General features: G+C 41.0%; 1 protein-coding gene across 1 annotated transcript in view; it reads left to right on the top strand.

The window, feature by feature from the left end:
- The window catches only part of FBXO36 (F-box protein 36), a 72,378-nt gene extending 68,751 nt beyond the window's left edge, over positions 1–3,627 (top strand). Inside the window, exon 4 of the mRNA XM_069466376.1 lies at positions 3,405–3,627. Coding sequence (XP_069322477.1) covers positions 3,405–3,593 — 189 coding nt within the window. The 3' untranslated portion in view covers positions 3,594–3,627. The remainder of the gene's footprint in view (positions 1–3,404) is intronic.
- The last annotated feature ends 12,981 nt before the right edge of the window (positions 3,628–16,608 follow it).

Genomic DNA, 16,608 nt, shown 5'->3' with positions numbered 1-16,608 from the left:
TCGTAGAGATAGGGTCTCACTCTGTTGCTCAGGCTGGTCTTCAACTCTTGGCCTCAAGCAATCCTCCCACCTCAGCCTCCCAAATTGCTGAGATTGCACGCATGAGCCATCATGCCGGGCCCCTCCTTTTTCTTCACTCTTAATTGATATCGTGGCTTCTTATTTCACTGAGAAATTAGAAGCAATCATAAGAGAATTGCCTCATTGTTCCTGTCAGGTCTATCAGTGCCTCACACCTCTACCCATTGACTCTGCTTTACTTGTTATTACAGTTGATAAATTCTCCTTGTTATTATCCGTGGTCAAACCTCCACTTCCAGATTTCAGCTCCTCTCATCTATTCAACAGCCGTGCTCATGTGGTTGTCCCCTCTCTATCCTGCATCACTGATTTTATTCCCACTACTGGTCATCTTCATCAGCACAGAAACATAGTTTTTAAAACAAATTGCCTTGACTGTATTCCCCCTTCTGCTCTTAAAGCATAATTCCCCCAAAGAGTCTTCTGTACTTGCTTCATCTCCTTCCTCTTCTGTTCTTTCTGTCTTGGACTCATTCTAGCCAGGCATTCATCCCCACTGTGCCACTGAAATTGCTCTTATCAAGGTTGCTATTGTATATCATGTTGCAAAATACACCAGTTTTTAGTTCTCTTCTTGACATCCAACATGCCAGTTGCAAAGGCATCTGGGAAATGTAGTTTCAGCTTTCTAACTTCTGCAGTTCACAAAGGCCACTCCATCTGGCATGAGGGAGTTGAAATGGGTGTTGAGCAAGTCAGACCACAGCATCCTCCTTGAGCTGATCTTCTGACTGTTCTCATCCAAACACACCCTTCTCCCAAATAAACTTCCAAATGCCTTTGCGACTGGCGTGTTGGCTGTAGCCTGGGCTCTGTCAAGTAGACCTCCCTGCCAGAATCTAGGAAGGAAGGCGTGAGCCAGGTGAGGCAGCCTCCACGTGTATAGAGACCAGCTCCTATGGCAGGTACAGTGCTAGAGGCATCTGGGAGGGCCTAGTGTCTGGTTCAGGGCATCACTGCATCCATCATCGGTGCCGTGAGAAGCAGTGAGATTTCCACTGGAAGAGTCTCTGTTTTGTTTTTCAATCTGGCTGTCATTGTTCCTGGCTATATAACATTGAACTCTTCCCTCTGGATTTACTAGATATTCTGTGAGCTACCAATTACCTAGGCTGAATCTCTTTGTGCTTAAACTGCCTAGAATATACTCTGCGATCTGAAACCGAGAGCCCTGTCCAATACAATGGGCAGTTCATACAGGTTCATAGGATGAATGAATAGGCTATTGAAAACTGTGGGGCAGCTTACCCTCACACTACATGGCCCCAAACTGCAGTGATTTTAGTTTATATTTCTCTTTTCTATTTTTCTCTTACCATTCATTTCTCACCTGTCATTCTTCTCTGCTTTCAGTATTCTGCCTCTGATAGTATCAACCACCCTTCTAATTTGCTGTGGCTAAACTGCTAAAGGCTAAAAGCTATACACGAATCTAAAACAAATTCTAAGGAAAGGAAGAATAACTAGGCCATGAGTCAAGCCCTTTCCTACAGAATGAACTGTGTGGATTTAAGCACATTTGTTCCTGACAGCTCTTTTAGCCATGCTAGTGCTTTTTCATCTTTGTCACTATGTGCCTGTATTTCTAGACGTTCAGGTCCCCAAAATCCTGACCTCTCTTTAAATAGAGCACAACTGGATTCAGTATTGTGGAATCTGAGAGATTTTTACCCTGCCTGTCTGCTTTTCCTATTTAAGTGTCAGAGTTGCCCCCAAAAGAGAATTTTAAATGTTGAAAATAAGTTCAACTTAATTTTTATTATATCAGTAATAAGGTTAACTCTATTATTCATAGGCAGGTAATCTGCACTGATCATTATCTATAGATAATCTTACTTCCCACCATTATTGATCTTTGAAAGGTTGATCAGCTTCCTGCCTTTCTTGGTCTCCTTGTAAGAGAAGTCAGTTACCCAGGCGACTTGTGGGGGTTCCTACAAAGGGGCATGTCAGAGAGGGCTCGTGTGCTCTGGTACCACTAGTACAAAGGAACCAGGGGCCACTTACTGTCCCTCTGCCATGCCTAGCTCTCTCCACTTCTGTATTTTCACATGTGACAACCACTGAACAGAAGAGATACATGGGAAAGTCAGATCGGTGATTAACTTCCTCAAATGCACATGTGGCATCGGAAGGATGGAGCCAGGAAGTGTCCATCACCCAGGACTTCTTAAGGCACATTTCTGTATCACCGAGGGTTACCACTCTGTAAGGCCAGATATCCAAGCATCTGTAAATGTTTACATTCTTGTATACACCCAAATCCAAGGCTATCACTAAAGTCAGAGATACTAAATAAATATAACTAACACTTTAACTTCAGGAAGGATCTGGACACGTTAAGTAAGAGGACAGGAAATCTCCATTCTGATAGTGTTTAGTAACAGGAGACTAATGAGAGCAGTTGCCATAATACTGAAATAGTAATATTAAGAAACCTTGGGTAAATAGAAGCTGAATTTTGGCAGCTTTGAACTTGGAGGGAGGGCAAAATAGTCTTGTGCAGGTACACTAGGCTAGGAGGTCTTGCCTGTCCTTAACCTTGTGGCCCTTGATTAAAGCCCCTGAGGCCACAGATGAACATCTAGTGGAAGGTTACTTCTGGAGAGTGGCTAACTTGCCACGTGCCATTTGGGCTCAAGGAAAAGACAGAATCTTGTAGTCTACTCTGGTGCTTGGTGTAGCGTCGTGTATGCAGAGAACTCAGAGCAAAACTTGTGGATGGGATCCTGGCACCAGGAATGGCGGATTTTAGATGTGCTGGCTGGCAGTCTCCGAGGGCTGCTTTGTTCATTTGATGAAATTTGCCACTGAGTAGCTCGCAGTCAATGAAGCTGTCAGCTGTATAAGCCCAGAACTGGCTTAACCAAGGGTTTAAAATGAATGCAAACAGTGTGAGTTAGCAATGTTCCTGCCCCAAGAAACTTATGTAGTACTTGGTGGAAGATTGGTTGACTACACCATTGTTAGCCTCTGTTATGTGGATAACTGGAAATTAATGACATAATGTTTATGAAGCCATATTATCTGTAACTGTCCTGTATTTTGCATTTTAAATGAGATCAAGACTTGGCTTATTCCATTGATCAAATATTGCTTTTTCCTTTAGATACATGTGCACTTAGATAATCTGTGCACTAGCCTTTTTCCCCAAAGAGGAGGTTTCTTGAGGCAGGACCTATGTCTGGCACACCTTCGTGCACACATAGTGTTTCTCACTGTGTCTCACAGGCAGCGGGAGACCGATAGTGACTGTGAATAAGTGAACGGCTCCTACTTGACGGCTGTGTGCTGTAACCACCTCTGACTTTTTCCACCCACAGTTGTGCATGTCTGATAAACTGTGGGAGCAGATAGTTGCGTTGGCCTGTGACACCATCACTCCTGACATGAGGGCCCTGGCAGAGGACATAGGCTGGAGGCAGATGTTCTTCACCAACAAGCTCCAGCTCCAGCGGCAGCTCCGCAAGAGGAAACAAAAATACGGAAGCCAGAGACAAAAGCAACTTTAGGACGTTTTCCCACTAGCAGGGGAGCTGAGGCATGGCTGTGTTTCTCTTCCCTGTCCGATTCTCTTCTATCTCCTTTTCTGAAGAACTTAGAGGTTTTGCTGACTCAAGGAGCCATTTGCAAAGCGTAGAGGCTTTGCACGCAAAGGCAGCAGAACCTGGCTACCTAGGGCCTTGCTTGAATCACTATCTCTGTCGTTCTCAGCTCAAATTGTGGCCCAAGCTGCAAGACAGGAAGCCCTATCCTGACACCCATAAGAAACATGGCTTCTGCTATATATAAACAAACAATAAATGATTATTAACAGTTTTTTTTAAAAATCAGATATCCACTTTATCTAAGGACTCAAAAGGGTAACTGGGCTTTTGAATTCTTTCCTGGGGTTGTGTCATCTGAGCCCATCCATGGCGTAGGTAGCTGAGTGTCCCCACAGGGAACTGTGAGGGGCAGGTGCCACGGAGGGCACTTGGGTGAGTGCAGCTGCCTCCCCCACTTGGTTCCGCTAAGTCTATATTCGGGGCCCTGTCCTTGTGGGCCTGGGACGCCAGGCTCCGTCCCCGCAGTGGACAACCTCTGACCTGGCACTAGAGCTTGGCTAGAGAAGTCCAGGCATTCTGCTTGCAGACTCTGTTCAAAGTACAACTTTCCAAGACTTCACATTGTTAAATAAGCCCATACACAGTTCTCAGAGGGATGCTGCTTTCCCCAAAGAATGGGGACAGCTACCACTTTTCACAAGGATTTTAAAGAACAACCATCTAAGTGAAAATATAAGTACAGTTTGCATTCTGTTAACATGACAGAGGGGTAAAAACAATGCAGTCTTAGGGGAGAAAGGTCTACCTTACTGAGAAGGGTTACTTAAAAATTCTTTTCTCCTTGCTTTTTCACAATGATTAAATACCCCCAGATAATTAACTAACTCATAGTGGCAAATAATCTAATGACTCCTTTTAGGTCACAGAACAAAGTTGCTTTCTCCCTCCACCTCACCTTATTAACCTCATAATGTCTTCTTCCCTGCTGCCTCTACTTTCCTACCAGGAAAAATAATATACCTCCTGTGCCAGAGAAACACCCAGGATGCACCACGCCCTCCCGAATGGTGCAGAAGTGGTGCACTCTGGCTCTTCTCCCCACCTAAGTCCTTCCAGAAGGGCTCAACAGTATGGCTTAGTGACAGATATTTTTTTAAAAAAACTAAACTTGTGTTAATATCACACCAGATTTTTAACCCTAATCCATACATCCTTAAAACCCAGTCACCTTGCTCCCCAGTGCCAATCTGAGACTTCAGCCTAGCCCTGTCTGCTTCTCATTCTTCGAGGACCACAGTCATGAGTTTCCAGGGACATCTGTGAAGTCAAGTGCCATCTCCTTGCTGGCCGATGAGGGGTCTGTCAGAGGTGTGTCTGGATTTAGTCCAAGCACAGAGCAAAGTTTAACTGTCGAGAGACCCACGCCTCGTTGTCTGTGTAGGTGCCCAGCAGGGAGCTCCGAGGGCCGGAGGTCACGTCTCTGCGTGGCAGAGCTTCCAGACTTCACTGAGCTTCCAGACTTCACCCACGGCTCGGTCTTCGGTGACAGAACACAGGTTAACACTGTGAGTATGACCACAATTTGGTATGTCAACATAACTTCATAAATATATAGCTTCAACTCATTTGTAACAAATCAATGCAAAATGTCAGCAGATCAACAAACTGAGATTCTGAGGCCGGGCGCGGTGGCTCACGCCTGTAATCCTAGCACTCTGGGAGGCCGAGGCGGGTGGATTGCTCAAGGTCAGGAGTTCGAGACCAGCCTGAGCGAGACCCCGTCTCTACTAAAAATAGAAAGACATTATATGGACAACTAAAAATCTATATAGAAAAAATTAGCCGGGCATAGTGGCGCATGCCTGTAGTCCCAGCTACTCGGGAGGCTGAGGCAGTAGGATCGCTTAAGCCGAGGAGTCTGAGGTTGCTGTGAGCTAAGCTGACGCCACGGCACTCACTCTAGCCTGGGCAACAAAGTGAGACTCTGTCTCAACGAAAAAAAAAAAAAAAAAAAAAAAAAAAACCTGAGATTCTGAAATCTTATGGACGTGCATAATAGTCAAGATTCAACATGAATCAATAACAACACAAATATGGCCATTTAAAAATACTTTATATATCTATATACATATAATATATATTTTACATATTAATACAATATATATACTTAAATGTAGTATATAATATAAATAACAAAATATTATAAAAATAGTATAACATTATAATACATAATATAGTAATCTATAATATATATATCATTTAGCATAGATGCTAAAGTAAATAACAAAATAAGATATTAATATATTGACTATTGTTAAATAATAGTTAAAATAATACATATTATTAAATTATTTCAATATTACTTGCCTTAATAATTTGAGTGCCTTATTACTTGATTATAATTATTTTTGCTAAAATATACACCGTATCCTCAAGATAACATCCTGTATGTCACCCATGTCCTTAGTGGTTAAAACATTGTCCCCTCTACCCCACCTCATTTCCCAAGTAAGTTCCCACAGGATGATCCCATCCAATGGTAACAGGCAGCAATGGTCTTCCCTCTGCCTTTGGTAACAGCTCTCATGTGGATGGATAACTCTGCTTCATTTACGACGTAACATTCTGAGTGAAATGCCACAGTGCTTTATAATCTTGCCCTTTCTCATCTTTGCAGTCCAATGTGTTTGTACTCTGTTATCATTTATCATTGTCACCATAAAAGTAAAATGCTGATATTTGCTGATGATTTATATATTTAGTGTTATAATAACAATTTATTAACATAGCAAATGTAAATATTTAATTTATAAACTAAAACAATAAATATATTTTACTTAATGTTAACTTCTGTTACTACTTTTTTCCTGAACAGGTTGGCATAGTATGTGTATTAAGCCTCAGTAATATTGAATCCAAGAAGTTTTATTTTGCTGAGTGGGCCCCAGAACTTAGGCTGAGATTATCATTTGGGGAGGGACAGGCAGCAGGGGTAGGGACAATGCACTAGGTACCCCTTGTCATTGTTTTGGAAACTGCTTGTGTACACAGTGACCATCAGTCCTCATTTATCACCTCAAACTGGCTCCTAAGACGCTGAAGAATAATACAAAACAACCTTACTAAAAACATAAAATGTCCACCACAGTTTTTTGCTCTGAGTTTTAGTGTAATGACCTTTATCTTCAGTTTGTGTTAAGACAGTATACTAGACATTTTAAACACGTAAACATTTCTACAATTTATCTACAAAAAGTTCCTTTTTTAAAGAGCGGTGGCTCATGCCTGTAATCCTAGCATTCTGGGAGTCCAAGGCAGGAGGATCACTTGAGCTCAGGAGTTTGAGATCTGCCTGAGCAAAGGTGAGACCCCATCTCTACAAAAAATAGAAAAAATTAACCAGTCGTGGTGGTACACGCCTGTAGTCCCAGCTACTTGGGAGGCTGAGACAGGAGGATCACTTGAACCCAGGAGTTTGAGGTTGCTGTGATCTAGGCTGACACCACAGCATTTTAGCCCAGGCAACAGAGAAAGACCCCGTCTCTACAAAAAATAGAAAAATCAGCCAGGCACGATGGGGGTACCTTCTAACAATATCTATACTCCCATGTTCATTGCCGCATTATTCAGACTAGCCAAGATATGGAAACAATCTAAATGTCCATTGCCGGATGAATGGATAAAGAAAATATAGTGTATACATATATATATATATATATATATATGCACACACACACACACACACATACACACAGGAATATTATTCAGCCTTAAAAAAGAAGGAGATCTTGCCATTTGCCCCAAAATGGATGAACCTGGAGGATATTATGCTAACTGAAATACGCCAGCACCAGAGAGGAAAATATTGCATTATCTCACTTACATATGGAATTTAATTTTTAAAAAAGTACTCAAATACAGAGATAAAGAATGAACAGAGGTTACCATAGGTGGAGTCTGGGGGAAGAGAAAATAGGACAATGTAGGTTGAAGGATAATAAAATAGTAAATATGTATGATGAACAAGTTTAGAGATCCAATGTACAACATGAAGACTAAAGTTAACAAAATTATATTAGAGATTTTTGTTAAATAAGTAGATTTTATCTGCTCTTGTTACCAAGAAAGAAAAGTAACTATGTAAGATGATAGATATTGTTCATCTGTTCCGCTATGGTAAGCATTTTATAATCTATATGTATTCCATAACATCATGTTGTTAACCTCACATATACACAATAAAATTTATTTTTTATTTTATTTTATTTTTTTTTTAGATGTGGGGTTTTGCTCTGTTACCCAGGCTGGAGTGCAGTGGCCAGATCATAGCTCACTGCAGCCTCAAACTCCTGGGATCAAGTGATCCTCCCACCTCAGCTTCCCAAGTAGCTGGGACGACAGGCGAGAGTCACTGCACCTGGGGAATTAATTTTTTTAAAAAACAGACAAAAACACCAAAAGTGAACAAAGTGCCACCACACTAAAGAAAAATTGCACCTGCGGTTAACAGCATAGCAATGTGTACTAAGTCATTTTACAAAGTAAAATTAATATCTTAGCTTCACCTTTATTTTGTTTTTTTTTTTTTTTTTTTTTTTTTTTTTTTGAGACAGAGTCTCACTCTGTTGCCCAGGCTAGAGTGAGTGCCGTGGCGTCAGCCTCGCTCACAGCAACCTCAAACTCCTGAGCTCAAGCAATCCTCCTGTCTCAGCCTCCCAAGTAGCTGGGACTACAGGCATGCACCACCATGCCCGGCTAATTTTTTCTATATATAGTTTTAGCTGTCCATATAATTTCTTTCTATTTTTAGTAGAGATGGGGTCTCGCTCTTGCTCAGGCTGGTCTTGAACTCCTGAGCTCAAACGATCCGCCCACCTCGGCCTCCCAGAGTGCTAGGATTACAGGCGTGAGCCACCACGCCCGGCCTTTATTTTGTTTTAAAATGAGATTATTCGCACTCTGAGGCAGCATCAGTTTGCCCTTGCAGCATGGACCCATCGGGGCAGGGAGCCAGGAGGACATTCTGTTTCCTGCTTATCACACAGTTTTCCACCCAGGAAAGTTATTTTCCGTTGTGAAATCTACTCTGCCCATTCAGAAAGTCTCAGAGCCATTGATGTGTGGTCATAGACGGAGTTGGAATAACCTTAGAAATAATAACAGCAGGTTCCATCTACTGTCTACCACATGCTAAGCAATAAACAGGTAGTAAACAATTTAATTCTTACAGCAACCCTAGAAGGTAAGTGATGTTATTTCTGTCATTTCTCTCAGGCTTCTACAAACTATGGCATGGACCTAATCTGACCAGCCTCCTGTTTTTGTAAATAAAGTTTTATTGGAACACAGTTTACGTATTATCTATGGCTGCTTTCACATGACAGGGGCAGAGTTAGGTACTAGTCATTATACAGGCTATGGCCTGCAAAACCTAAATTATTCTCAGAGAGGACAAGTTAATTTTCCCAGTTTCATAAAGCTAAGACTCAAATCTCTACCCACCAAGTCTGTGTTCTTAACCACAGATGACACATCACCTCCCCTTTCAGAGCCAACACCATGTTTGACCAACAGAACTTGAAAAGGTGATAGAATTTGTGCAGGTCTCATTTGAAACTGTAAGGGGAAGGACTCTGAGCACAATTATGAGGCCATTCTAAGTTACTTGCCCAGAGAACACTCCACTCAGTCCTCTCTTTCTGCTACTTTCCTCCACCTGACCACTTAGAAACCAGCCCCTCCCAAGGAACTTGGACCTCTTTCTACGTCACTGACAGTGGAAGAGGAAGTGGGCGTGGCCCTCGCCCTGCTCCCTCCTGCCCTCACCCCAACCCTCTCTGCTCTCTGCTCCTCACTGTTAGAGGTCCGTGCAGCCCAACCGCAGCACCTTCACTGCACTGCCAGTGACCTCTGCTCTGCACTGTGACCTCTTCCGAGATGCCAAATGCTTTCTCTTCTCAGTCTTTCCAATTCAGCATCAGTATTCCCTCCCCACCTCACTGTTCTCTGAACATTTCGACTCTGGAGACCCCAGTGCACACGTGCCACGCTCCAACATGGCCACCCTGGCCTGTCAGTGCTGCGCAGCATTCGCATCTGCGCGTCCTGGCGTGGGGCGCTTCCTTCCTGAGGGCAGCCTCCTTACCTTCTTGCCGAGTTGCCTTATTTCCAGTGCTCACTTCTTCCAAGCTTCTGTGCATCTGCTCTCTGCCCTAACTGGGCCTCCTATGACCCGTCTCTTCCCCTTCAACCAGTAGCCCCTTGCTGACTGTACTTGATTACCTGCCCTCTCTGACCTCCGGGATTAGCGAAGCCCTCAGCGCCTGGAGGGCTCCTTTAACCCGCGGCATGTCCACGTGACCGGTGGTGAGACGCTGGAGAACGTCAGATGTGCTACTGTGGCACCGACACACCCGACTGGCTTCCGTTGGCTTCCTTCCATTGCCTTAACAACCCTTTTATCATCTATTTCCTGGGCTTCTCCAGTGGATCTTCAAACCATACCACCCACTTGGTAGAGTTTAAAATTTTCCGCATGAACTTCACAGCTCTCTTCTCTCCTGCTTGAAACCTCCCTGTCCAGGGCCCACCTTTTCTTCCTCCTGCCCTCAAAGGGAGGAGCTTCCTTATTCCCAGTGCTCGCTCTCCCCACTGTCAGGGATCCTGGTCCTCCCCACCTCCTTGTTCTCTTATATCTGCCATCTCTCCTCTTCACAGATTCTCCTCCCTTTTCTTAAGAACACAGTTCTCTCCTTGACAGAAACGTCTTCATTCTGCTGCCCTCCTCAGTGCCCTCCTATTTCTCTCCTGAGCCCTCAAACTTCTATAACAATTAATCTCCACTCACTGCTTCCACTCTGTCCTCCGCTCTTCCTGCAATTCCTTCTCCTTCCCCGGCAGTCTTCCGATTAGTTGCTACCAGGAGTTTCTGATCCAGTATCCCCTTCTCAGCTCCAGTTGTTTGTTAATTTTCAAATACTGTTTATTTGTCAGTTACTCTGTGCCCGGCACGGGGTTAAGCACTGGGGATACTCCCCACAAACAAGTGCACTCGGCAAACGTTCAGCATTATTCTTTTTGAACACCCAAGGATCTTCACTAGCTGGCTTTACTTCCTACCTCTCTGCTCCTTTTCTTCCACCTTTGAAGGATTCTCCTACTGTTCCCACCTCTACAAGGACTGCACGTGTTCCTTTACTTACCGCTGGTGGATCCGAGGCCTCTGTGGTGCTGCGTGGGACAGCACTGCGTGATGCTCTTTCCTGCTTCGCACGCCATCAGAAGTGTGGCCTACTTTCCAGCGGACTTTCACCAGTGGTTTTTTAAGTGTCTGCTCTGTTCTTGGAGGCAAACAGACCAGGTCCCTGTTCTCATGGAGCTTGCTTGGTGGTGATAGTGGAGGGGGTAGAAGAGTGGGAGGGTGATCGAGTTCAAAACCTCTTCCTTAGAGATTCTGATATGCTCCCCTGTGTGCAGGGTTTTCTCTGCTCCATCCTGTTCTTTTGACCAAGACCCTCGAAGACCCTGACCTGACAATCAACCTGAGCTCCCACTTTGCAGAGATTAAGCTTATCTATGTGAACTTCACAGCTGCTTCTCTAGTCTGTCAAGGTTTCACCTACCTGTTCAGCCTGGTCACATCCCTAAGCCTGCTGACTTCAGACTACTCATTGAACCTAAACTCCTGTGTTTTCTGAGTCTGTGTCCACCCATGCTGTCCCCCTCTTGCCCCAGTCATTGTGCCATCCCCCAGACGGTGTGCGCCGCACCCTAACCAAATCCTGCCCAGCCTCCACGGCCACTTAAACTTCCAGCGATCTCTCTTTCAGATTCCTCTAGCACAGCAGTTATCAAAGTGTGCTGCAGGGACCCTTGGGGGTCCCCAATTTCCTTTTGGTGGTCTGTGAGGTCAAAACTTATTTTCATAATAATACTAAGACATTGTTTACCTTTTTCATTCATTCTTTCACAAGTAAATGGTGGAATTTTCCAGAGGCTACATGACCTGTGATGTTATCACTCTGATGACTAACGGAATGCATGCTTGCCTATTTTTGTGTTTTCTGGAATTTTCTAAGGTAGCAGGTTTAGGGAATAAATATTTTGAGTTTCAGAGGCTCAGTTTGTTTTCAGTACTTCTACTGTACTCTTGCTAGTTACCTCTGTTATACCTGCTATAATTTATGCAACCTCATCATCATCCAATAAATAAATATCCTGAAGTGTTCTATGTGGAAATACAAGAGTAGGTATACTTTGTTGTCTTATTTTGCAATAATATTTTAAAGTATGTTTCAAAGTAGTTTGTAAGTTTTTAAACTTTACCAAAACTCTAATTCTAGATTTTTTAAAATTAAAACAAACAATTTTTAAAATCTCAAAATGGGGTCTCTCTATACTGCCTGGCTGGTCTCGACTTCCTGAGCTCAGGTGATCCTCCCACCTCAGCCTTCCAAATAGCTGGGATTACAGGCATATAACACTGTGCCTGGCTCCCCTAATTTTAGAATTTAATATTTTCTAAAGTTTAAAAAACTATATTTTTATTATATTTATGGATGGGTCATTAGCTTTAAAAAGGAAGATTGGAAATCCTGCTTTCTCTCAGGTGGGGCAAAGGCAATATATGTAACCTAAACATTTGCATTTGTACCCCTATAATATACTGAAATAAAAAAAAAAAGAAATTAAAAAATAGAAATCTTGCCATGGCACTATGGCACTCTAGCCCGGGCCACAGAGTGAGACTCTGTCTCAAAAAAATAAATAAATAAATAAATCTTGCTTTCAGCCCACATCTGCACCATCTAAGACTAAAGATGCTGAAAAAGATGAAATTGACATAGTAAAGAGTTTTCAAACTCACATAAGAGAAAAGCAATTAACAAAAAGAAGCATAGGCCAGGCTCGATGGCTCACGCCTATAATCCCAGCACTTTGGGAGGCTGAGGCTGGAGAATTGCTTGAGGCCAGGAGTTTGAGACCAGCCTAGGCAACACAGTGAGATCCCATCTCTACAAAAAATTTAAAATTAGCGGGGTGTAGTGGGGCACACCTGTAGTCCAAACTACTCGGGAGGCTGAGGCAGGAGGATGGCTTGAGCCCAGGAGTTTGAGGATGCAGTGAGCTGTGATGACGCCACGGCACTCTAGTCCAGGATATAATAGAGGAGACCGTGTCTCAAAAAAAAAAAAAAAAAGAAGTGTTAATATGACTCAAAAGGTATTTTTTCCTTGGCTTTACAATGTTAAAAATTTACGTTTTTGGTACCTATTAAATTGTGTCATCATTTTGAGAGGGATCATTCAGAGTTTAAAGAAAAATGGAATTAAATGCTTTAAATGTAGATGCCGTGAGTTTGTTAAAAGCCAAAAATTGGTCATTTACAGCTTTTCAAACCAGAAATGAAAAAGCCATTGAAGTACCATTCAGGGTAAGTTACTGTTCTGAATTGCCCCGAGAAAGGTACAAGAGCCTGCACAGCTGACATTGCTGAATGCCTGCGAACAGAAAGTCAGCCAGAGAAAATCACAACGGTGCCACTTTCTAATGATGTAGTAGCTTGTCAAATTAAAGATCTAGCAGCAAACATGAAGGCTGCGTTAATATCTTCTCTGCAGAATTGTACTGATGCCTTACAAATGGCCAAATCAATAGATATGGCTGGACTTGCTGTTTTGCTTGTTTTCATCCAGCATCAACAGCGGCTAATCAAAGACCTTCTTTTATGTGAGTACTTGGAAACAAGCACAAGTGGTGCTGGAACTTTCAAAGTGCTGAAGAACTTTACTCTTATGGCTGATCCTGGACCAAGCTTGTTGATGTTTGCACGGATGGTGCAAAAGCAATGGTGGGTAAAACTGCTGATGCCTTAGCACAAGTCAGGGCAATGACACCAAAATGTGTAGTCGTCATTGTATTCTTCAGCAATGCAGTCTAATAATAGCCAGATTCACTTAAGGATGTATCCTTGATGAGGCAGTAAAATTATTAACTTTTATTAAGTCTTTGCCCTTGAGTCCGTATTTTTTTAATATTCTGTGTGACAAAATGGGAAGTAAGCATAAAGTACACGAGCCAAAGAATAACGGTTGTCTTGAAGAAAAGCAGTTGTACGACTGAGTTGCAAGCTGAACTACTGCTTTTCTCATGAATCACCATGTTTATACTTGGCAGAAACATTATTGGAAATGAGGCTGTCCCTTCAAGCAAAACAACCGCTGTATTTGTTGCCAATGATAATATTCAAGCTTTCAAAAGGAAATTCGAATTTTGGGTAACTTATATCAACCTCTATGAGCTCGTCCACTTTCTAATATTTAAAGTATTTTAAAATATTTTAAATACTTTTAAGTACTTTTCTGATGAGATGTGGTAATATTAACACAGGTGATTTTTAAAAGAGATATAATTCATATACCATAAAATTCACGTCAGTGGTTTTCATATTATATTCACAAAGTTATGCAACCATCGCTCTTATCTAGTTCCGGAACACTTTTATCACCCCAAAAAGAGACCCTGTACCCATTTGCAGTCACTTCCATTCCTGTCTGCCCCCAGCCTCTGGCAATCACTAATATACTTTCTGTTTCTGTGGATTTGCCTACTCTGGATATTTCATATAAATGGAATAACTGTGATTTTTTTTTAATCACATAGTAAGTGTGATTTTTAAAATGCTGTATAAAATTTGAAAATATTTGGAAGATCTACAAAACTCAGTGGACTGATATTTTTCAAATGACTAAAGCATTATGTTACAAAATCATAAATGGCCAAAAGATTCATTCAGAGTATAAGCTAGATCAATGGATCTTAATGTAACAGTGTATGAAAAGTTCATTAATATGGTTTCAGATTCCACACTGCAACCAACCTTTAAAAAAAATACCACTTAATTAAGCTTGATGTGGTATCAAAAACATATTTATATTTGTAGAAATAAATATGAGAATCCCGCTATTTTCTGTTAAGCCAGGCATTTATGAAATTTGCAAAAATGTAAGAACAATGCCACTATTCTTACTAAATGTTTTTTGAAAATATAGTTGCTTTTCATAAAAATGTTATTTATATTAACATTGTAAGCTCAATATTATTGTTTTAAAATGAAGTAATACATAAATATTTTTTAAATTTCTCAGTTTTGATTTCTAATATGGTAAATATTGACAGATATGGCATGCATAAGCAAAACATCTTTGGGTTTTCATTGGTTTCTAAGAGTGTAAAGAGAACTTAAAACCCAAGCATTTGAGAACTACAAGTCGAGCACTTTGTGGTCTGTGTCTTTCCTTTTATAAGTGGTCATTCCTAGTGATAGTTCTTTAAGCGTTTTATTGAACTTCTCAGCTTCTTTTATAAGATCAATTACAGTTTCATTATACAGGTTCCGAGTCCCTTGGCTTTGTTATCACTTTTAGTGCGCCGTAATAGCTTACTCACGCACGCACGCAGGCTACTTTGCACCAGCCTGCCTTGTTCCTATAGAAGGCCATTTTACTTTTTGTTGATTGGAAAAGGATTGAGTAAGCTGACTTAGTAGAATAAAAATGTTATATTCTATGAGTGCTCCATAGATAGTAATTGACCAGAATGCTGTATCAAATGAAATAATCAATGTGAGAGAGTCAGGACAAGTATTAAATATTTGAAATTGATTGGAATGTTTTGCTCTTAAATATGTCGAGAGTGGGTCTCCAATTTTAGTGTGCATAAGAATCAACTGATAAGCTTATCTAAAAGGCAGATTTATTGGCCCTCATTCCCCAAGATTCCTAGGTTTTAAGTAGGCCCAGGAATCTGCATCATTTGGACACAAATTTTAAATTGAAAAAGCTTTAGATGCATAAGGAAAAAAAGTCAGACCCACCCTAGTTCCCAAATTTTCTTCCTCAGAGCCAAACACTGTTCATGTTTTCTTGTATTTCTTCCTAGAAATGTCATATATGTATATGTGTGTGTATATATATATATATATAACATTTATATTATTCATATACATACATATACATGAATGACCCTTTTTCCCCTTTGGGAGAATATTAAACATATTGCTCTATTTTGCTTTTTTCTTTTTTAAAAATTTTTTTAGTTTTTAGAGATGAGTGTCTTGCTATGTTGCCCAGGCTGACCTCAAACTCCTAGGCTCAAGTGATCCTCCCACCGCAGCCTCAAGAGTAGCTGGGATTACAGGTGTGAGTTACAGTACCCCTGCACCTGGCCATCTATCTTACTTTTTTCTTTTAGAAATATATCTTGAAGACTGTTTCCTAATTCTACATATAGATCTGTATTAAAAAAAATAGTTGCATAAATTCCACTGTATGATTATACCATAATTTAACAGTTCCTTATTGACGGACACTTAAATTATTTCAAGTCTTTTATATATTAATAATAAACAATACAACAAAGAGTCTTTGTTTGTTTGTCTGTGTTCATATGTAAGAAAACATTTTAGAAATTCAAATGCTGGATTCAAAGGTATGTGCATTTTTAATTTAATATTTGGACTCAGTACTTTTCACAATCCCCCTAGGTGATCCTCTCCAGGTGGTTCTATGGCTACACCTAGAGAAACACTGTTTCAAGGGAAAAAATGAAACAGATAATCAATCATCAGCTACATTTTAGGAATGTTCCCTTTAAGGCCAAAAAACAGAGATTTTACATAATACAAAAACTCACTGATCATTTTTAAAGAGGACAAAATTTATTTAGTTGTATGTAAATAAAAATCACCTGGATATATGAGGGGAAATTATAAAGCACATGATATAAATATACAATTAACAAATATCTTCAAAGAACTGTGAATAATAACACAAACAGGAAATATTTGCTGTAATTCTTTATAGCATTCTCTATTATTGTGTTCTCAACATGAATATTGCAAGCAGGGCTTAGTCTATTTTTGTAATGTGGGAACTTCTACTGATTTGTTAGAAGTCACCACTTCCAAAAATACAGTAAG

Source organism: Eulemur rufifrons, chromosome 1 (assembly GCF_041146395.1).
Source record: "Eulemur rufifrons isolate Redbay chromosome 1, OSU_ERuf_1, whole genome shotgun sequence".
Lineage (NCBI taxonomy): Eukaryota > Metazoa > Chordata > Mammalia > Primates > Lemuridae > Eulemur > Eulemur rufifrons.
Note: the sequence above shows the minus strand (reverse complement) of the source record. Positions and strands in the feature narration are given on the sequence as shown.